Consider the following 24,645-nt stretch of genomic DNA (forward strand, 5'->3'; position numbering starts at 1 on the left):
ATTCTCCATTCTTTTTGGGCTTGGGTGACAAGCATTTACAAACTCAGTTCTATAGATTTTAGCACAGAGGCATAATCAAAAATCATGGACATGGAAGCTAATTTGACAGCAAGGCATTACATGTAGCAGTAGAAGGTGCAATTTTAGCTCTGTTTACAGATTAATCTTTATACATAATAAACATTTAAATATACCACAATCACTTTCCAAGCTTTAATTCGAGCCATATGTTTTAAAAATCGGTAAAGAAATAAGGGAGCTGGCCCAATTTTTCTGGTTGATGTCTGCCTGTCCTCCATTGAAACAGCAGCGTTCTGCTGCCATGACTTAATGCATAGCAATGGCGGCTGCGCACACGTCTCTGTGTATAGCAGCAAATAGGCTGGGGCCAATCCACTAACATATATCAATGGTGTTCCCCTTCCGCACTCTGGAGGGGGAGTAGTACTGAGATACACCTCAGCACCACTTTGGGACAGGAGATTTTGTGATGCACTGGAAGAGTCATGTGACTGCGACTACGTGAAACTGTGAATAAAGACACGTGAATACGTGGGGGGCCACTGTATATATATATATATATATATATATATATATATATATATATATATATATATATACATCCATACATACAATTACTATATATTGTTATAATATTATCACTGTAGCACAGTTTCTATGACTCTTTTCAGGAAAATAAACAAAAGGAGTAGGCATTGAACGCTCGTTGAAAGTTAAACCAGGTCAAACTTCAACCAGTTTGGGACAGGGGCTGGTGACGTCTTGATAGATGGTGTCTAAAAGTCCAAATCGTTAGAAAATTTTTCATGAATCAATGAATAATTGTGGTTTGTGCCTGGCTGGAATTGTATGACACCCAGTTGTTCATATATCAGATAAAAACCTGGGAGCAACATTTGCGCTTCGACATTTCGCATGAAACCTATTTCAACTGTAGGTGGTGGATATGTACTAGTAAACAGTGGAAGAAGCCCTTCCCTGCTTGTCCAGTTTGAACATCATGGGTTACAGTTTAAGATGTCCATTGTGTCCATAGCTTAATGTGTTGATCTGAGGTTGTGTTTGCACCATTTTATGAGTCAAGTTGTCAAATATAAGACATAAATTTTTATTTCAAAATCTTTTATATCCCTCTACATATCTCCTTGCTTTTGAACTCCACATCTTTCTTTATTGTTACTTATTCAAACAAAACAAAACCCCAAAATAAAAAAATGAGGTTTTCCTCCTGCACCACAATGAATAATCTTCCACAATGACTACAAAGCTCTGCCCTCTCACATTAATGGTCTAATGTGTGTATAAATCCCTTTTAAACAGTTCTGTTAGCCTGGCTGGTGCCCACACCCAGGCAGAGTGGTTACCAGCAGCCCATGACCAGGCCTGTGCAGCCTCAACAAGCATTAATCTAAGATGATGTGATGTTTATCAGGAAGGGCCATGTCTGGTTTCCATTAGAAACATTTTTGAGACCACAGCTGAATATCCAAACCCACAAGGCAAATGTCCAAAAAAAAAGAGAAACGTATAAATTCATCCTTTGAAGGTGCTGAATTGCATTTCTCTTAAAACTGTGTTGAAACCGAATGAGCCAAAAATAAAGCATTGACGAAATAGGGGCCTCTTGGATGAATTTAAAATCCCTTTAACCGGATTAAAGCATTTTAGAGGGGTAACTGTGGTAAAACGAAATTCACACATACGGCAAAGGATACGCATGAGTCACTGCAAAGCTGATGTCAATTTCATATAATTATTCATTGTGGCATAGCAGTGTAGGAAGTGTGATAGCAAGAGTGTGCCTTGTTGTAGTTAAAGGCTACAATCTGTGAAATTGTTAGGATTATGCACAGAGTCAATCTGGAATAACCACAAGATGTTGTTAATTTCTCTAATTTAATAGAACAAACACAAACTTGTGTTTGGGTTGTGTTTTATGGGGCGCTGTATGCAAACTTTAAAAAAACTGTAATTAACTTGGAGCAGCATTCTTTTTGATTTTTAAAGTTTAATAAAAAAAAGAAAAGTCAAAACAAATGTGTCCTTGAAAAAAACAATTTAAATAAACCCTTCATTAGATGTTCTCTTTTTTTAGCCTAATGATAAAAATACACAAATTAGAGCAAATAACAGTTGATGATTTTTTTCTGCTTGTATACGCACGCTGAAATTTGAAAACAAATAAAGTACATTTTTAGATTAAATTAACATTTTTACAAATGTTACACACATAAAAAGACAATCTTGTCTTAAACATGTGTTATATACAGAAAATTAATACAAAAAACACTGTTTTAAAGGTATAGACCCACCATTTTTTTTTTCTTCATAAGAACAAAATAAGTATGTGTGGTGGGAATGAAAGCAGATTTTTATTGTTTAGAAGTCTGTCGTTAAATGGAATCAGCTCTTAATAGCCATTTAAGTTTTTGATTGTTGTTTTTTGCTGCAGTGTTGCAGCGCTTTTGCGCTGTAATTGTGTTTGTGAGAGCTTTGAGGACTCCGTTTTTTTTTGTAGTCATTTAGTTGTTTTTACGTAAGTTTGGTTTGGTAGCTTTTATATTTGGTTTCTTATGAAATTGGACTGCGATTTCCTCTTTATACTTGTGTCATGATCCCACCTGATTAGTACTTAGTCATCACAGCTGTTTTATCTGACTTAATTGATCATGTTGTTGCTTTAAGTTTTGCTTTAGTTTAGTCACTTTTAACGTTCTCATTTTAGGTGCAAGTTCTGTGCTTTGAATTTTTTTAATTCATTTTTTTTAATGTTTTAGCTGTGTTTGTCTCTGGTTCTCCTGCACATAGATCCTGTCACAATCCTTTTTAATGACTATAATCTTTTTTTTACTTGAGCGGAGATAAAGAATTACTTGAACACATGACATTTTTAATTTTTTAAGAAATATTTAGAAAGTACAGATTCTGACAGGGGTGATTCTACAGGGGGCCATCAGTCATAAACGCTCGATGCTTTGTCACTTGTTTACTTAAAACACAGGAATAGCTTCTTAGAACAACTTTGTTTTCAGAGTAACCTCTGAAGTCCTGGTAGTATTGTGCATTGTTGACTACATTTAACAGCAATGCTTTGTTGTAGAAATAATTTAGAAATATTTTAAATGTAAAATATGGTTATTTTTCAGTCCCTGTGTTATATTGCTATACCGTCCTGCAAAGACTTCCTGCCTACAAGTAAAGCTGCTTAAATCCACTTGAATCTAGATGTTTGAAAGCAGGTCAAATAGACTTGTCTGTAGGTAAGAACTTCTATATTTTTGGTTCCACAAATGTGAAGAGATTTGACTTTTTTCTTTTAGTGAAATTAAGTAAAACGCTTTATTTTACTTGAGGTTTTGTCATAAAAGGAATGCTTCACCTTTTTTGCAGCCCCACTTTACATTGAATCCAATAATTCATTCAAATCCCACAGCAAATGTTAATGTTCATGTGCCAAACAATAGTGGTAATAACCAACATTATCTGCTGATCGTGTGGAACATTGTGTAAAATCAGAGGTGGCTGGTATTTCACTTTTTGTGTCTCTGGGCAAGTCGATTAACCTCGCGCTTCCTTTGATATCAGCTTCTCAATCTGTGATTGTGTAAAAAATACTTTAAGTAAAAAAGGAGACATCCTGTGTGGACCAAGACTATAAAGTTTTATTCCTATTACAGGTACTTTGAGATTTTAAAATGATGCCCACGAATGTAAAAAAGCTTTGTGTTACAAAAAAAAAAGGTCATAAAATGTTTTGCTTTGTTAATCCAATTTACGGTGGCCCTGAAGTCCAAATTAAAACAAATCACTCAAGGCAAAAATAACACAATGACAATTAAGGAAAAAAAGAGAGATTATTGAACAATTTCCCGAAACCAAAACACAGTTTTCAAAAACGGAAATAATTTAAAATGAAACATTTTGGAAAACAAAAATAGTTTTCAGAAATCAAAACAAAATTTCCAGAATTTTTCCGGTTTCTTATTGGATGATGACTTTTGTCAACGTGTGTGCACACAAATCTATACACAAAGTTATAGGGATTACTGCATATATTTCACACCATCGCTTAGTCTAAGCTAATCAACCAATACCAATTGGCCTATCTGTAGCCAATTAGATTGCAGAATGTTTCACAGATTTAGTAAAATAAATGTTATCTTGGTTTGTTGTTGTTAGTTTTCACTGCTAAAACATAGGATTACATTCTACTATCACATCATCATGAGAAAATCGTTGCCATGACTGCAGGGAACTAAACTATAAGGTCCGTCCAGCCAGATGGCATTCAAAAAATTTAAGAGTGAATGTGGCTAACAGTTCAAACGTGCTACTGAACTGAGGTTTATTCACACTTTATTGATATGTCAACAAATGCAAATAGATCTGCTTTTTTGAAGGAGTAACAAACATTCACAAAAGAATGAAGCTGCCACTCTTTAGACAAATGCTGATATAGAGTTAGCTAAGATTTAACTGGATTGGGATTGAAAAGTAGTTTAATTTAAAGCATTGAGCTTCATACATACAGTCTTTACCCAGCAATGCGTTTTAATAATAGCTGGTACCTTTAGGTGTTGTGTTTTTAAAAAAGTCACCCTCCAATGAAAATCACGTTTTTTGAGTTTTTAACATGTCTGTGTGGCATTTTTCTTATGAAAGATAACAAATGTAATAAGAAATCATTTTTGCACATCTGAGTATTTCTCCTTTTAAATCGCTGTCAATAGAACTGTTGCAGAAACGCTCTCTTTGAATTATTGAATTACTTATGGTAGCAGGGCTGAAAACGCTGGAAAATCTCCACAAGACTCCACGGAGCTTCTTGATTTGACCACGGAAACGCCAATGGCGGCTCATTTGACCGCAGTTGGAAAGGATTGTAAATCAATGAAAGACCATTTTAACATTAGCTTTCATTATTTTTCCAAGGACTCTGCTTTTAGAAACCAATGGATTAAATGTATTGGTCACAGCAACGTCAATAAACATTGGAGAATTAGCTAAAAGAGTCTTTGGTGAACTGGAAGGAGAAAAAAAATCCGGATTTTGGAGGAAGTTCACTCCATGAAGCTCTTCACTTCCTTGTCCTAGCTGACATCCAGATCAAAATGATACGGCTGGACATTACCGGTATTGATTGATGTCTTTAAAAATCACGGTAAAGATTTACGCTAGCAACGAAGATTTACGCTAGCGAGACACAGGGCTACCATAATTAGACAGGGGGGATCAGGTGCGGGGCTGCTCAGCTCAGCACCAAAAGCCACACCCCCTCAGAGGAGATTTTTGGAAACAGAGGCTTCAGATCAACATGAAAAATCGCTTTCTAAGACATTTAGGTAGAGGGATTTTGGTTAAAAGCGCCATAATCACAATTAAAACACTACAGGAAACGTTTTTTTTTAGATAAAAAAAAAAATCATAGGGGATTTTAAAGACACACTCCAGTGAAAATCGTGTTTTTGATGTTTTTAACATGTTCTTGTGGCCTTTTTCTGAGTATTTCTTTATTCAAATCACTGTGAATTAGGAGCAAATGCTGTTGTAAAAAGCCTGTAAAAATGGTGAAGAAGCTACTATGGCAAGTCACAAGCTCCCTGCTCCGCTCCATTCATATCTCCAGTATTTTTATTGCATAGGTCATGTTTGGTTTGGGGTGTGAGGGGCTGTAAGCTAGAGGGATGCTGCACAAACGACGAATCTTAAAGAAATTTAACTAAATGTCTTTGACACTGTCCAATGTCAATGCTAAGAGTCCTGCCCACAACCCTGAAGGGAATTTCTATTGAACTTCTTCAGCTCTCCAAAACAATGTCCTAGAAAATGACAGGTTTTTGATTTAGGCTAAAAATGTCATAATCATCAATAAACGACAGTTAGGAATGCTTTTAGAATGGATCAAAAATGATCAAAGTGGGACTTTAAGGTAAACTTTAAGCCTGAAAATATAAATTTAGGACTAATAGAGGCTGTGGAATTCAGGATCAACTCTCGAATGACTCATCCATGACATCTAGATTTTAAGATGTCTCTGAAACCTCTCCATCTCCCTCTGGTTCTCTGATGTTGGTAGCAGTTGAACTGGCTGATTAATTCAACAGAGTTGATTTCTGCAGCGCTTTGCACACCCATCAAGTTCAAGAGAGATAAGGGGAAGAGGGGGGGCACTGAGCGGATGTACAGATGAGATGCAGAGAAAGTAATGGAGGAGGAAGGGTGTTAAGGAGGAGGGTCTTCGGGGGTGGGGAGAGTGAGAGCAAAGGGAAGATGGGAAAGAGAGTGTGTGGCGTGGGGGCGGAGGAAACACAGGGAGAGAGAGAGAGTGAGAGAGAGATATAGGGAGAGACAGGCCCCTGGAGCAGCTACTGATGCTGCTGCTGCTGCTGCTACTGCAGCCGTTTGACAATTCCCCACCCATACAGAGAGGCAGAGGAGAGGAGACCAGAGCAAAGGAGGAAGAAGGAGGTGGGCGCCACATCAGTAAAGATGCTCCAATGCTAGCCAGCGCACACGGTAAATGCAAACGCCTGATCATCACCCTTGCTGTCTCTCAACTGCTGCTGTTTGTCTGTATCCCTGGCACGAGTGTGTTTGATTTAGCTCTCCTATATATAGTGCACAGGGTTAGCATAGCAAAGCAGCTGGGGGAAACCTGTCTGTGCAGGCGCTGCAGGAGGAGACAGATGTGCACAAGGAAGTGGAAAGGAGAGCGGGATTTGTACATTTTGTTTCTTCTGGGACGGAGAGAGAAGAAAGCCACATCCAGCTTTGCTGTTTCTTGACCGAAGCCACCTGTTCAGAGATGTGTGGGGGTGTGCGGTGTGTGGAAGGGTGTGGGGTGGGGTTACGAGTCCTAATGGTTGGTTTATCTCTTGAAAAGGCACATGTGAAGATGTGTCTGGAGTTCTCATGGAGTCTGGGTTGGTCGTTTTAGTCTAATCTTGAGGGATGCATCATTAGCATTTCCATTTTTTTTTTTTTTTGGAAGTCTTGGAATACATTATGCTACATCTTACATTTAGGGATGTATAGAGAGGAATAAAAACATCTGGAGTTTTTTCAAACACATTGATTTAGTATGTGTGTAAGCACTTTGACATCATCAAGTAACTTGAGCCTTTCCTGGTTTCTGGCTGTCAAAGGGTTGCCAGGTGCTCATGGTGAATAATAACTCACCCGTGGCTGAGTAAAACCTCAACTCTATGAGTCATTGAGAGGCAAGGATTTCGTCTATATGCAGATGATACAGCACTTTACCTCACAGTTGTTAAATCTGTGCTGTTGCACCCCAAAAACCCAACAAACATATCCTGATTTTGTTCAAAGACATTTGTTAATTAAGATTTAACCTCATGTTTTTAGGTTTTTGAGACCAAATCATAAACAAAAGTTAAACCCAAGTGGACACAAGGAGAAGTTAATTCAATGATCTGATGCTGAAAAAGGTGATCTTCAAAGCTCGAAGTAAAATGTTCTGTTTTTGTCTAAAATACTTTTCAGGTTTTGCAAATTCTTGGTGTTTGTGCACATACATATGTCTCTGTGACAAAGATGTTTAAATATACAGCTGTGTGGGTGGATGAGGCGCCAAAGGAAAAACATTTTATGACAGGGATAGAGAGAATCGGGGCTGAGCTGAATAGATAGCTTTGAGCAAGTTCTCTTTTGGAACATTCTGCCTTGAAGGATTCAGACAAAATTGTCTGAAATGTGTTGGATGTACTGCTTTCTTTTTTTTTTATTTTAGTGTGATACATTTACCCTCTTCTTTTTTTTCTCCTTTTTTATTTTAACACTGGGCCAACTGATTTTTCGTTTGTATCCTAGAGGGGAAAGCAGAGAGTAAAATGAGAGAAGACCTGGGAAATGAAACATGTGTTTTCAGTCTCATGACTGATTTTCTCTCCTGCTAGATTAAAAAGTAGCCCTGCAGCCAACAGACACCCAAACATGCAGGCGCTGCAATAATCTTTAAGCTGACAATTTGGAAGGGGTGTGGCAGCACCTGTCACCCATGTGCAAGCTTAAGCAAAATGTGAAAAATCAAGAGCCTTGCATATAAATAGATTTTTTCTCTCATTCCTGCAATAAGCTGTCCAAGAAAGCTTTGACTACTAGTGTTTGAGACTTCTCCAGATGTTTATATAATTGGCAAAGATTTATTAAAGGGGCATACAGACAGGAGCTTTCATCATTCAATATTAAATACAAAATAAATTGGATCTCTTTGGTTCCAGTGCTTGATTGAGGCTTACAATCACACAGTTCAAAGGGTATCAGATATGTTACATGCGATACTTCACTGTTACTTTCTACCACCCCTGACTCATACCTGAAAGAGAGCTGTTTCTATAGCAACCCCGCTCTCCCCTCCCCTCGCCCCTGCAGCATTGTATACCCAGCGTGTACAGCTCCGAATGTGAACGCAGGCCTGAATATGAGTGAGCGCCGCATTGATTGCCAGCACACAGACCAAAGGCTTTGTCACTTAAGCCAGCTGGGAGAAGAGCAGACAGAAACAATAAGGGAACGTTTCCTTCACACGTTTGGCTGGCAGCGTTTCAAGATACACAGAAGTTACGAGGTACTAGGAGACGGACACAAAACACTGCAGAGAGGAAAGGCAAAAGACGGAGGGCGGGGCCGAGCTGCAAAGTGTGAGGAGAAGAAATATCAGTGCAAGATGTTTTTCTTGTTGAGATCTGAAACACAGTCAGTCTATTGGTGGATAAATCCTGCTGTTCAGCCAGCAGTGTGTTTGCTTCTCTTTCAGTAGTAAACAGCCTGAAAAGGGTGTTTGATTAGGAACTTTTCCCTTTTTTTCTTTTCTGAGTAGCCTTAGAGAAATAACCGGATTATAAGGCGCATCATCAATGAATGTCATATATAACTATAAGGTGCACTAAGCAAGACAAAAGTCAGATATAAGTTTGACAATCAGTCAGACTTAACTGCATTCACAATAACTCATTTGTAACGGAACCTGTTTGAGACATGCTACATGTTAGCTGTGTTAGTGTATTCACAATGCCTGTAAATCTGAACCTTGTTTAAAAAACATTTAAAACAGACATTACTGTGAGTATGCTAACTCCCAACCTTGTAACCAACATGTAAAAAAAGAAAAACACAGTCCAGCAACACTACATGCTAGCCAATATTAACATATTCATAATACTAAGTCAAAACCTTGTTTGCAACATGTGAAAAAAATGACTGACACAGCTAAAATAAACATTACTGTGACTAAGCTAACTCTCAAAGTTGTTAGGAACATGCAAAAAACAACACAGTTTGATGCTGCTACACATTAGCTGCATCAGCGTATTCACAATACCTGCAAAACAGACTGATACAGCTAAAACAAAAGCCGTGTTAGCATATTCAAAATACCAGTAACTCAAAACCTTGTTCGCAGCATGTAAAAAAACAAACAAAAAACAACTGATACCACTAAAACAAATGCTACTGTGACTATGCTAACTCTCAAAATTGTTAGTAACATGCAAACAACAATACAGTCTGAAAACTACACGCTACACGTTAGCGACATTAGCGTATTCACAATACCTGTAACTCCCAGCCTAGTTTGAAACATAAAAACAGACTGAGATCACTAAAATAAGCATTATTATGAATACAGAAACTCCCAGCGTTGTTAGTAACATTACTGTGATTATGCAAACTCCCAAAGTTGTAAGTAGTATGTAAAAATAAACAGTCTGTAAACACGGCTAACACTTCATGTTAGCTGTGTTAGCATAGTCACAATACCCATGTCTCCCAACATTGTTTGAAACAAAAAAAGACTTATACTGCTAAAAAAAAAAACATTACTACGACTAGGCAAACTCCCAATGTTTTTAGTAACACGTAAAAAAACCTCACAGTCTAACAAGGCAAATCTTAGCTGAGTTAGCGTATTCACAATACCTGTAACTCCCAACCTTGGTTGAAACACATAAACAGACCGATAACGGTAAAATAGATGTTACTATGATTACACAAACAAAAAAACACTGCTACATGTTAGCCACGTTAGCTTATTCACAATAACCCAACCAAACATTTTGACAGAGCACGGTGCAGCTTTCAAAATCACTTTAACATCAGTTAGCACAACCATAATCCATCCATGTAAGGCCCTAAAAAGTTTAACAGGTACTATAGTTTTTTTTTTTTAAATGAAGGCTTAAATTGTGCCCTATAGTTTGGAAAATACGGTAATGCTTTAAAGTTGTCTTTTTCCTTATACCAATCATAAATACGTTTATTCAAACTGAATGCTAGTTTACATGTATTATCAATTTCTTGGAACTTGTTTTTTTTATCTCTATTGGCATTTCTCACTCTGAACCCAGTGAAATAGTTTTATTCTTATGTCAGGCATAAATAGAAGCTTTAAGTGTTTCATGTGCACCCTCCTCCTGAGCCCTTTGGCAAAGGAGCTCGCTGATAATAGCCTGTTAATTCCACACGGCTGAGTGTCTGCCAGTGTCCCCTGTAATTGTTTTTTGTTTTTTTTTACACTGTTGTCACCTTTCTTCCTCTTTTTGAACCCCCTTCTTTCCCGATCACACTTTTCAAGCCGTCACTCCCCCTTCTTTTTCTAAATAACTTTTTAATTCCATGCTCTTATCTAAATGGTTCTTTTTTTTGGCGCCTTGATTAGTGGCTGCTTATGTCTTCCCCCAGCCTTTCTCCTCCCTCATTCAGCTTCTAGTACGAGGAAGTCTGGAATGGCTCGGATTGTTAGGGCAGAGGTCCAGGGTGGACCGAACACTGAGGAGAACGTGAGGGAGGAGGGGACAGGGGGAGGGAAAGTAGAGCGCACGATGTCAGGAAGGTAAGGCTGTTAAGAGGGAGACGACATGACAGGACCTGAGCTGCTGTAACTGTCACCTATTACCCTGTGATACTGAGGCGTGCCCAGAGGAGGCCTGCAGCTGGCTTTCAAGCACTTTGCTGGGTTACAGGAGATTCCATGAAGTTATGTACCACTCCATTTCCTGGAACTTTGTTTCATATACAGAAGAGGTAAACTTACATTTTTATCTCTAAACGGTGTCTTCATGGAACACTTGTGATTATTAGAAGGTAAATATTTTATGTAGTGAGTGGTTATTAAAATTTAAATTTTTATTTTTTTTAATTTTGTACTTTTCTTTATTTTATGTCACACATTTAAAGAACAGTAGCAGGAAAAATTCAAAAGATGATCCAGTTTCAATAATGCATACCCCATGTTACATTTTACTATAGTTACTTGTTGTGTCTTTCACTACTCTCTAAAGTACACTATCTAGAGCGTTCACAATTTTGTAGCGCTGTGCGAATCTATAATTCAAAAATCGAGTACCATAGAAATTTCCCAGAAGTCTCTGCGAAAAGGCATCAATGCTCACTAGATTGACAAATATAGACCACAATGCATTGCGTTTAAACGATTTTTCATGGGAAAAAATGTGTTTTAATTTTCTTTGATAAAGTTTTCTTCTTTATAACACAGCAAATTCATATAATTTGTAAGATTATAATATTTATTCTGTTTTTATTTCAGGAAATCTATTATGTTAATTTGCCGTTTGAAAAAAAGTAGTGAGCATGGTGTCTGAGTTTCTTTTAAATTCCAGGGCACCGTAGAGAGTCCTGCTCTATGTAGTTTTTTTTTAGGGGGTAGGGAAGAAATTCGGATATAGCCACTGTTAATGTTCATAAAACTGTAACCAGGAGCCATATGTATAACAACACTTTAAAGCTAAATGTAGATATTCCTTTTTTTTAAAGATTGGTTCTTTTACAAACAGAAAAAAAACTTGAACCACTTACCTGTGTTGCTCACGTTTTGTGTCATGCCCTCATAAGGAAATATACCCTTCCTTTTATAGGAATATAATTATAAGGAATTTTGAGACAAAGTTGTTCTTTTTTTAGGGGTTTGTGATATTATCAAATAAGAAACTAATTTTGATATTTTTTTTTGCAGTCACTTTATTACTTACCGTGCCCCCGTTTTAAACTTTAATAAAAGTATTTTTTACAATTTTTTATGCTTTTGCCTTATGTTATGGTTTGCATTAGTTAGATAATTTTCACTTCTAGCTGATGATGTCAGGCTCCATCTTGTCTGCCATTAGGTCTATCTCAACTGGCCAGGTTACAGCTGTAATCTGTAAGGTTAAAAACAAAAAAATGTTTTTTTCTGAAATTACCCATTTATAATTGCAAAGTTTTAGCTCTTTGAGTAAAAGCTCTTCTGCTGACTGTTTTTTTTGCAAATGGATATACCACTTAAATATTTCCTCAAAAGCCTGACTTGTAATGTATTATGGGTAAAATCTAAAATATTGCATCGGTTTGAGATCCTCTTGCAGTAGATCCAATGAACAATTTCCCACTGCTTTGTCTTCCTGTGCTCTGCAGCATTATAAAGTCTGTACTTTCATGCTGTTGAGGCGTATATGTGGGATAAGGTGGAGAGTATTTTAATAATCCTCAACTGAAATGAATCTTTTGCATGAAGGAAACTTCCATTCAGTTTCTGCTTTAGCGTACTGATCATTTAACTGTGCAATGAGGTCACATATAAATTATTGAGTACTTGTGCAGTATGTTTTGCTGCAGATTGGGGTCATGTGACTGTGTATTTGATCCTGTACGTTTAAGTGTGTGAGAGAACCGAGGGGATTGCACACGGATGCGGATGCACACGCTCCCCACTTTTCTGCCTTTTCTGTCCCCCACATTGTTTTTTTTTTCTTTTGCCTCCATGCATTCGACGGTGGGTGTACTCTGCAAACGAAGGTCCACCCCAGCTGCATGTGAACATGAATTTCCAACAAAGCACATGTAATCCTTCACCAGCTCGTGGGCTCCTCACTTTCCCACCCTCGGAAATCCTTTGTTTGGCCCGAGGGAACGAGAGGTCCTCCTCGCATCAAATGCGTTGTGACATGCGTTTGACTTGAAGCTTCACTGCCCACTTTGTGGAGGCAAGACTCATTCTCACTGTCTGCTCCCGTAGACTGTACTTACAACACACACAGAGTCCAGCATGCACACTCCCATGGCCTAATAGTTGCCATGGGCATGTGTAATTCATGGGAAGCCTCTGTCTTTCCCCGGAGACGCCATCCAGCTGGAGCATTTCGTCACGGCAAGCAGAGACCTTCTTTCTGGGCTCATACTTGCACCCCTGCTGTGTGGGGGTGCAAATACTTACAAACATACATTTCTGCTAATGTGATGCATTTTATTGCTTACGGAATTGTGAATCTGAAATCAATGAAAAAAATCAAACCCACACTCACTTAAGAATTAAAAAATGTTAAAGAAATTTAAGAAGTTTAAGAAAAACAGTGAGAGAAACTTATTTTTCTTAGACGTGACGAACATCTGTTCACAATCTCCCTCCATCGGTTCTGACTTATAGATTTTTGCTCATTTAAAGGTCTGGTATAAGAGCTGCCCTGACCTTTGCTGCTGCTCCACTCTAACCAGATTTTTCTGGACACCTGGAGACCCATGATCCACATCAGTAAGGATGGACCCACAGTGCTTGGAATGAATCGGAATATAATGATTGTACCTAATTTAGGTAGGATGTGCAGTCTAGTGTTAGAAATCTTGGTGTCTGGTTTGGAAAATCAGTGTTTTTCGAACACCATTTGAGAAAGCACTAAAAAAAATGCTGCTTTAATTTGAAGAATCTGACTAAATTAAAAGCGGTGTTAACTTGAGCAACGTAATAGATTCTTTTATACCAAACAATCTTTCTGACCTTCTAAAGCCCTGCATTCCAGTATTTATCTATATGTAAAGTTTGTGTTGATTTGTCTTGTATTTTAACTTTTTGTGAGGCACTTTGTGAGTTGACCTCTGTGATAAGTGCCATATAAATGAAGATTCAGCCTACTTACTTACGGTTAATTTAAGGCGGGAATCCGGTGGCCCTGGAGTCCAAATCACACCAACAAATCATTCAATGCAAAAACATAAAACAGAGATAAAAAAAAGCAAAACAAAATACAAAAAATCTAAACACACATTTTATTTCCTTGTTTCATTTAATAACTTTTCATTTTGATTTCTGTAAATTCCAGGTTATTTTAGAATTCCACTTTTTTTTCTTCTTTCTTAAAACCAGAACAGATAAATGACGTTTGTCTATCATCTCAGCTGAAAATGATCTAACAAAGTAATTCTGGACATGCTCTATACTAATCATAAAACTTTTATTAGTATACGGACATTAAAACACATTTTAAAAACCTCAAAAATATTTATTCATTATCATTCAATCCCTACGTTCAAGTCCCTACTTTTTCTGTTCTTTTAAAAAAAATTGTGTTTCATTTTTTAAATATTTTACATACATTTTCTGGAAATTAACTTTGTTTTCCGAAACGATTTATTTAGAATTTTTTGAATTTTTTGTTTTAATTTTTGATATGTAACGCTGTTTTTTATTTCTTGTTTTGCTTTTTTAATTGTGACATTTCATATGTCTTTGAATTGAGAGATTTGTTGGTGTGATTTGCCCTTCAGGGAGATGTGAGTTGATGATTTAACTTTATGAATTGTCAAAAGCTGAACTTCACCATGTACTCTGAGATAAAAGAATTAGGCATATACTTATTTTACTCCTACTCTTAAATCTAATAATAATAAACTTTGTTTGCTTTTTGTTAATTTGTTAAGTGAAGATTTTTTCTCAGTTGAAACTTTCATTTTGCAAGTTAATTAAAAGGATCAGTTCCTCCATATTGATCTCCCCATTTACATGTAATTTGAAGAGTAAAAATATGATATTACAAGTGAAAAAACATTACAAAAAATATGCAATGTAACACTAAAAAGACTTGAAGACTTATTTTGAAGAGAAAAGCAGGAGGCCTGGTTACAAAGTGAAGGGAGAGAGTTTGTGTCCCGCGCTGCAGAGAAGGTAATCCCTCCTGATGGCAGTGCTGGCCTCTCGCTGCCTCCTCTCTGTCTTCTCCCTCAGTACAATGAAAGCAGTCCCATGCTCTGTCACAGGCAGGCGGTGGAGGTCACACGTGTGCGCAACACGCATTCACGCCAAAGCGGCATGTGTATCAACCGGAGCAAAAACGCTATGTCTTTGAATCATTCTTGAGGGTAGAACAAACCCACAACTACAAATCCCAGAAGGCTCTTTGATTATATAAAATGATGAACCGCATTGTCGGCTGTGAAGTGGACGTTGTGGATTTTTGCGTTCAAGTTGTGGCTGATCCACACTGTCACCGCTGCAGCTTCATCTTCATCCACAGCTCCGTACAGTGAGAACCTCATTAACTGTTTGTTATTGCACACAGCACTCAGACGCATTAATCATTGTTTAGGTGTGTTTAGTTAATTTCTGCTTAGTGATGCTAGTTATGCAACGTTCACACAGACACACACTCCTTTTTCCACGCTTCACTGTGTCGCAATGAACCACTGACATCTGTGTCCATAGTTTACACATTGTAGAATTGGCCCCGGGGGTCCCATGACTGTGCATCACACATGTGATCACACACATGATATTGGAGCGCACACACAGTCCATCACCTAGATTAACCACGCATTTATGCTTTATGTATGAGGCACCTGTGGAGACACATTAATGGCATAGATCAACATTAGCTGCCAATGCTTTGCCACTGCAAAAAGGAATAAATCAATAGGAATTTATGAGTAACAACTTTATGGTAGCAGTTTGCACACAACATTTTACATTTAATATAAAAAAAAAAGAAGTGAAAAAAGGTCAGGAAAAAGCAGTTTTCCTGGTGCGGTGTCTTGTCTGTTGTAAATCAGCTGTAGTGCACAGCATTAACAGCATTATAAACGATTGATCCCCAAAATGCTCTGAAGACTCTGCACAGTCTGCCAAGGAAGAAGCAAATGTTTGGCCGATGATCAAGTGGGATTGAAGTCACACATTCCCGTGAAAAGACAAACGCCTGCTAAGCCCTTCAGAGGACAAACTCTGTGATGTATGCCATCTTTTATGCTGCAAAGCAGACCTATCGAATGCCACACAATTAATCCTCCTAAATGTTTGTCAGCTTCATAACAAACCATTCAAGTGGAGATTTATGGCATCAGTTTACAACCTTTTTAGAAGATACTAAGCCTTCAGAGTCTGTCCTACCTAGAAAATATTAATTTTCTTGAGTGGTTTGCAGAGTACATTCTATATATATATAGTTAACATGCTTTTAGTTAAATTTACTATATTTTAGTTTTTTTTTGTTGCTTACTTTCTTTTTAGAGAGTACATATTTAAAAGTTTGGAGTTTATTTATTTATTTTTAATTCACGAGTTATCCTTGAGTATTGACTGATGCCTGGTTCACACTACACGCGGAAGTACCGCGTAGCGGCGTGGAATGGAACGGAGGCCACTTCCATTCTGCGCCCTTGTTAAGCTATGGTGTTGTTCACACCAGATGCGGAGCGCCGCGGTCCTCCACAGCCGGCTCGTGCACTGCACCGACCGTTTCGGTGTCTGGTCTATTTTAGTGCGATCCATACGCGCTAATCCTGGTAGGAAGTTACACCAAGATACACAAGAAAATTCAGTCAATTTTCAAAATATAACCAATTTTTCACAATAAAATACCACTATTAACAAATGTGGTTATATTTTTTATATCTAAACCGACTGTACAGAGGAAAATACAGTATTTTCCCTTTGATTCGCGGAGGTTAGGGACCCGGACCTCCGCGAATCCGTGAATACGGAGAACCCTCGTCTCCCTCTCGACCCCCACTTCCTGCACCCGAAGAATCTCCAAAACTTTTGTACAAGCATCCTGATTTTTCTGAGTTTTTCTGACAACACGACTGAAAAAACACAGGTCAATGTAGTGAGCCAACTATGGAGAAGGGGATGTGGTTTTGCATGTCTAAAAACACAATCAACAATCAAGAGATAGGCAGAGAGCAGTTGGCGACAAGTCAAGATGGATGATGTCAAATTAACTATAGAAGTTGTACATAACAGCTGACCAGAAGCGCCTGGTGTGAACTCCGGATTCCACGCTTTCCGCTTTGCGGCGCTTCCATGTGCGGTGTGAATCCAGTGTGAGGAGGTGGAACAGTTTAGTTTTTATAGTATTTTAATAATTGCACTATAAATAGGTGGACTTTATTTGCCTTTCTCTGTGTGTAGAATGCGTTTTTTTTATTTACACTTAATTATTCCATATTTATAGGGTGAAATTTATAGGTAAACTGAAATAAGTTTCCTTCCAAACAAGCTCAGAAGTCTTGCATGTGGTGTGACTCAATGGTGCAGAGACTCAGCCGTCAGCCTCTGCACAAACTGCTGACATTCACAATGTTTTCTTTTCATTAGCACTTCCTCCCACTGCTCAGCCACTTAATTGGGGAAAAATGTACCTTTTCCATCATGGCCTGAATCAAAACGTTGTGTATTTTTTTCCAATTATTTGGTAGAAATGAGTTAAACAGAGGATCCTTAGCAGCTTTTTCATGGAGCTCTCCATGGTGCTGAATGTTGAAGCTGCTTTTAATGTAGTGAATGTGCATATTTTCATCTGCTCCCGATTAACAATGATTTGAATTTAAAAAAACACAATAAAATGAAATTTTAATCTTAATTTTCCTTAAATATGCTCTCCGTCATTAGAATAATGCCACAAGAACATGTTAAAAACTCTATTTTTACCGGTGTGGGTCTTTTAAAAAGTCTGGACTTTTAGTTTTTCACTCTATGGCTCATACCTGTTCCCCGCTTCTCACGCCAAAGCCAACAGATGTTGTCAGTGTCTCTCCACCCACGGTTTAACTGGGACAAAATGTTTCCTACGTGACATCTAATTAATGACAATCCTCCAGGGGAAACAGTCGCCGTCCTCTGCCCACCAGAGGCCCATTCACAGTCATCAGCGGGGAAGCAACAAATCTTTTCACAAATGAGATTCTTCCTTTATCAACTGTGGAGTACGATATCATCTGCTGCAGGCTAATTCCATCAGATATCGCAATGATTAGTATTATCGTCACAATTCAGACTATATTTTGCTCTCATTCATGGAATAAAATCCCCTCCATGTAATCATATGATGGTACTGCAAGAGGAAAGCTGAAAACCATCCTTATTGAAAAAAAAACATTAATTAAAAATAGTCTATCATTCAAAGGCTAAAAACAGCAATTGTGACAGAATTACTAATTAAACGGAGCTTAAGATTTTTTCTCTTTTCAGAGTTGTGAGATTCTAACACTCAAACTTACTGCGTCACACAGGCATAAATAACCTTCTTATATACAAAAACACCTAATTGGCCATTAGAGGCTTTAAGAAAGTGAAAGGAAAGAAAAAAAAAGCCATGGTCCCCATGACGATGAAGATGTGACGCAGTAACACAATTGTCCAGTGATGCGTGACATTATAATAGCCAGACTCATTGCATAAACATTTGTAATTGTTTTATTTATGGTGCTTGTGGAGCCTTTCAGTGATTAGTTTGATGTCAGATCAAAAGGATTATGCAGTGGGAAGATGATTAGAACCTTTCACAAAATGAGCGTACCTCACACAGCCTGCTGCTTTTGGGCCAAATGGTCCCTCAGTCTGATTGAACTTTTAAAAGTTGTTCATTTGTCCTTTTTCCGTAAAGCAATTGCATAAATCTATTAAAAATATATGTATTTTCTGTAAATACAGATGGGTTTGCAGTGAGCTGAGACATTTTTTTCTTATTTTGAACATAAATCTCTGTTGGGTAAAGGTCTCCCTAATGAAAACACAGTGTAGTGGTGCATTGTATCTTTGACAAATTGCATGGATGTTCCTGCTAAAAAGTCAGGGTGAAAGCAGCATATGCTGCTATCAAATCTCGCCAGCCTTTTCTGCTGTTGTGCTGCCTTCACAGCAGCATTAATGAGCTTTGTCAGCTGGATTTTTGACTAATCACTGCGTGAAAGCTCGTTTTTCTCTTTGGTTTGGATCACAAGGCCCCTATAAAGTACTGTTTTACTCCCTTCTCTGAATTCCAGGGAATTATATTTGATACGTTTGGTAAAACAGTGTTTTAGTTTTAGGAGCTGTTGGTGATTGTTGGAATTGATCAGACTTAATGGTGTCACGTGATCTCTGATAAGGTATTGTTTCTATATTCTTAACAATATTTAAGTCCCACTCCGATCATCTTCTGATCTATTGTATAAGTGTTCCCAGTAGTCTTTTAATTGTGTGAATCTATAGTGCTTGTCCTGCTACTTTTTGTGCATTTTGTGGCACATAAAAGTTCAATCACACTTTCAGATTTCACAGCAATGAATCAAAACATTCAGCTTGTTCAGGAAATTACTGCACGTACTTATAGTATTTATAAACTTTATAGTTTTTGAAACATTGAACAAAATGTGTCCCATTGAAAATGAATGAGAAATTTCTCAAATCTTTCAAAAACTTTGTGCACTTTGGAACTTCAACATATTTTCAGATAGTCGCCATTCTGACTTCAACATTTTCAGCAAATACTAGGTATTTTTACATTTAACATTTTTACCTGTTTTTAGCTAATGGTATTTTAGGCCAATATGGAGTTTAGCTTGCTAATATTTTAGCATTATGCTAGCTGTTTTGCTAAAATGACATTTTTCAATTTTTTTGGCTAATTTTGAGTTTAGCTAATTTTTTTTAGCATTATGCTAGCTAGTATGGCAAAATAAGCCATTTTTCCAGTTTTTTTTTTGGCAAATTTGGCTTTTATAATATTTATAATATTTTGGCAAGCATTCAGGTTGAGCATTTTTATCTATCCGTTTCTGCATTTTTTTTAGCTTTTAGCCATCAGCACTAGCATCTTCAGTGTCCACATTCATCTTACAGCATTCACACTTGCATTATCGCAGGTAATGCTATAAATCTAGTTATGATTATGATGATTGTGACATCAAAATGTAAAAAAAACTGGTGTTGTTTCCAGGGCATAGTTTCTGCAGAGCAGCAGGAGGTAATTAGGAATTCGCCTCTGAGTTGTGACAGAAATGTTGGGCAGAGTAAGCCTTTCCCCCTTCCCATCATCCATCTGTGAACACATGGCAGCTCAGACGAGAAAAACAAAGACGTACATGGATCTAGTCATCTATAGTGGATGCACTAGAATGGAATAAGCTATTTTTTCAATGCATTGTTTTGGTCTGCTCCGGATTCACAGTGATTTTAACCAAGAAGTATTCATAAAATACTTCATTCATTTTAAGCTTAATTTTCTTTATATATGCCTTTCATTGTTAGAAAGGAATATATAAAAAACACCCAAAACAACATATTCATTGGAGTGGGTCTTTAAAGAGTATTGAAATATTGATTGTTATTCACTTATAAATATTTCTCCAGATTTAGTGTTTTGTTTTGACACAGTGAGCAAAGACTGATGGTTTCATGATGATACTTGAAGTCATTCTTAAAAATTCTGAAACTGTAAGACACTTTTAGGCATTATGGGATTGAGGTTTTTCCCCTTTAAGCGTTATGACACTTTCTACACACATATGCATCTTCAATTTCAGAATTAATCAAAGCCAAACCCCCTAAATGTTCCCTTTGATGGTCCGGATGTGCCAAATTCCTCTCAGTTTGACAAACACAACCAGATTTCTTTGTTGATTTGCCCATATTGAAGGTCTAAATTGGCTGAGAAATGTGTCTTTCCCTTGGCTTCGCAGCATAACACTTTGTTTACAAGATGTTAGAGTGCTAAGCAGAGCTGTGAATGTGTGATTTGCTGGAAGTGAGAGGAAGCAGACATCATTCCTGAGGCCCACAAAAAAAGGAAAAAATAGAAAAGGTCATTCTTTTCTTCCGCCTTTCTTTATTTTTTTCTTTTTCTAACAGCTTCTGTCAAACTTTTCTACCCTGACGGGGAGGTAAGTTGAGTTGAAAAGAGATGCAGCAGACTGAGAAGCCCTGGCAGTGCTGTGTGTCAGTTCTCTTTTGATGGCTTCTGTCTTCTCAGTTATCCTTACATCCTTTCCACCCCAATTCCATGGGGTGTCAAATAAAAAAAAAAAAAAAAAATGATACAAATATAAATAGCCATGTAGTGATGTATCACAACAGGAAATGACGGCAGCTGACACTTTGTCGTGTCACTTTATTTGGGAGTTAACGTCAAGAGGACGAAAACCACTTGTGGCTTCTGCAATAGCAGAGGGCGGTTCTGTCCTCTGCAGATCTGTAATCTGCCCTGATTCAATGAGGCAAAAGTGGACTTACTCACCACTCTGTGTCTTCCCGGCCTCGTGCACTGTCTTTGACTCGGATGCGTCTTTCTCCCACATCTTTGGCCACGTCTCTGCCATCACGCAAGCAGATGAATGAGTTTGGCTGGCCCCGCTCTTGGCCTGTTGTTCTCTCTTGGCCGGGGTTTATGGAGTTCCTAGAATATAATGATAAACTGCAGCAGCTCAGAATGTCATGGTTCATCTCTTCTGGCCAAAAGTTAACATGAAATATTTGTATTTTCTTTTTTTGGTTGGAAGAGTTCAGGATATTAAAATAAGTGTCAACACAAGTTTAGATGTTTTGTCAGAAATGTTAATTTGGTTAAAGTTTTAAATTTGATTCCACCGTTTTACTATTTTAGACTCTAAGGCATCTAAATCAAAAATATTTTGATTTTTTTTACATTAACTTGTCTTATAAAAAAACCCCAACTAATTTATAGGTGCTAAAAATTAGTTAAATTTAATGAGTCTGAAATTAAACTTCACCTATTTTTGAAGACCTGCTCCGATTAAAACAGTGCATTTGGTGATCTTGTTGCATTTTTCAGATGATGAGGACAAATATAAAAGAATTTAAGATTAAAACAGTGTTTCTGACTATTTCTTTATTCAAATTGTGATGAATCAGGAGAGGATTAAAATCCACTGTTTGAAAAAGCTCTGTTTTCTCAGGCTTAAAACTGTACGACTAGATAACTCCAATATCTCTTGATATTTTTGTTGTACTGGTAAAGTTAGCTTGGAGTTTTGAGGAGCTTGAAACTAATAGTATAAACAAAGGGATGATGGGATATCAGTGGAGACTCACTTCTGCAACAACAGTCCCGCCCATAAATTCATAGTTGAATTTTTAATGAACTACTGCCGTTCTGCAGGCTATATGTCCCAGAAAACATTTTTTATTTCCTTAAAACAGCACAATCATAAAAGACCCTGGGAACAATTTTGAAATAGATTAAAAGATGATTGGAGTGGGATTTTAACAAAAATGTGCTTTTGCCCCTCAGGGTTCTTATAAAACATTTTTCACTTTTTTCAATAAAATTATCTTGATGTGATTTTTTTCCTTTATTTACAAGAGAAAACTGTTTAACAAAAACATTTTTTTTTAGTTTGGATAACCGTATGTTGCTATGTTTACATGCAACATACGTTTAATTACAAAACCTTACGTTACAAAAGGCCAGCAAGTTTGGGCAAAAATGCTATTTTAGATTGGACACTGCCTGAGTTTTACTAATGTTTTGTTGAAAAAATAAAAGACAGAAAATAAAATTCAAATTAAATAAAAATGTTCTTGCTGGCTTAAACTTGCTTTTTTGAATTAAACTTGTGTTTTAAAGCCCTAATGCTGCAGTCACAAATACAACTGCCCCCAAGCAATGGGAGGCCTCTGCAGAATCTTTAAGATTTCATGCCTCTGGGTAATTTTTTTGAAAAGTGTCATCATGAATGTAGACGACAGGAGACAGGCATGCAGAATGACCTGCTTTTAATAAACCTCTCTCCAGACGCCTGGTGGCGCTTTATATGGCACTGCACGACCTCAGAATGTGCCACTGATCGATATTAAGTTTTAGAGAAGAATTGTCGTAAAATTAAAACTTTTTCTTAAAACCTCAGCACACCGCCGCGTGGCATCTAGAAAGGCAACTGCCACATCCCGATTACAAATGCCGAATTTACAGAAAAACTTGCATTTAGGTTGCTGTGCAGTGGCATGATGGGATATGGGACCGTAGTATAAACGCAACCATTAGTATCATATTTGATTCATACATTTCTGAGACCAATATTTCATTATGATCCATACTTTCTCTAAAAACCTATTGTATAACTTGGTCCATGTTTTCTGCCTGTTGTTCATCATCCTTCCACTAGGGGCAGTAGAACAACTTTTCCTGCTAATTTCAAAACGGCTGCTTCCATGAAATCACAAAAGCACAAATAGTGGGAAAAAGTTTGGTTAATTTTCAAATCTTAATGGTGAGAATAACTCTTCTATTGTGACAACTTTATAAAACAGTTACAGTGTAATTAAAAATGTGTGGATCAAATTTGAAACGGTGGTTAAAAAAGGGGCTTTTTTCCCCCATAACGCTCAATAATATTTTTGCATCTTAAAATATTATGAGAATCACCCAATGTATCATAATTGATACAATCTATATCTCATAAAAAGTACTTTTTCTTTTTTGGTGGATTTCATCAAAGAGTTTAAAAAAATGTAAATGTTCTGTATTGTTTTTTTATATTTTAGGCTTTACATGGTTATTTTTTTCCAAGCTTAAAAAAACGTTATAAAAAACAAACAAACAAAAAAAACTGAATGAATTTCTTTTACAATTATCCTTTATAAAGCCCGGGTGTTTTGTTGCAAAATGGAATTATGTGTAATAACCATGAGTCATTTACCCCCTACGATATCTGAATGAACATCCCTTAGGAGTGGTGATTCCACACTTTTATTTTGCCAGCGGTTGTAAAAACAAGTAATTTACTCACATCTTAATGTTGCAAATGTCAGTAAAGCGAGTGACGTAGATTTTACTGCAGGTTATGGTCAGTCGGAGTGAAATCACTCCTGCATACTCAGGGTAATGGGAGAAGGACAGCACTGCCCTACTTTTAGACTGGCATAATTATGTAATGTGTGTGTACCTGCAGCACCAGCAGCACGTCAGCTCCTGCCTGCAAGTGTTGACTGTGAATGGAGGAGACAGCACCTACACACCTCTTTTTCAGTCATTTCACATGTCCCATCTTGACCTAATGGGCTTTATCCCTCATAATTCGCCCGTTTGCTTAAGCAAAGTCGGATTGTTTGTTGCTCTCACCTTTTCTCACTTCCGCATCCTTTTCCTCTCCTCTATTTTCAGCTCGTTTCTGTTTTCGGTGCCACATTTCAAATGGAGGGTGACAGTATCCAGCTGTGGATTTCTGTCCTCAAGACAGCATTTTAGAGAAAGGCTTATCCACACAAGCACACACACATTTGCCTGGAGACACACACATGCACGCACACAGACAGAGAAGAGCTTTTTCTCTCCATTTCCCACAGAACGGCTGAAGATAAAGTTAGCTAGCAAACACAATGAAGGCAAACAGAAAGCCTCCGCAATAAAGATGCATCTTGATATAACAAGGTAATCATTCGTTTCTCCATTTTTTTTTATCTCAGAAAGCAAAGCTTCATGCTGCCTTGCAAGAGAAAAATCGTCTGAACCTTGAGGTGATCAAGCACCAGCTGAAGGCGTCCAAGTATGACCAGGTGAAGCCTTCGAGTGTTTTCATGAAAAAAAGATCACAAATAGCAAGGACACAAACACACACAGGGATGATCGA

At 37.5% G+C, this 24,645-nt stretch overlaps 1 protein-coding gene across 1 annotated transcript in view; it reads left to right on the top strand.

Moving 5' to 3' along the window:
* Positions 1-24,645, top strand: part of LOC112163390 (RIMS-binding protein 2) — an 83,600-nt gene that overhangs the window by 17,549 nt on the left and 41,406 nt on the right. The window contains exon 4 of the mRNA XM_036214618.1: positions 24,482-24,571. Within this exon, the coding sequence (XP_036070511.1) occupies positions 24,482-24,571 (90 nt within the window). The remainder of the gene's footprint in view (positions 1-24,481; positions 24,572-24,645) is intronic.

Source organism: Oryzias melastigma, linkage group LG12, assembly GCF_002922805.2.
Source record: "Oryzias melastigma strain HK-1 linkage group LG12, ASM292280v2, whole genome shotgun sequence".
In the NCBI taxonomy this organism is placed as follows: domain Eukaryota; kingdom Metazoa; phylum Chordata; class Actinopteri; order Beloniformes; family Adrianichthyidae; genus Oryzias; species Oryzias melastigma.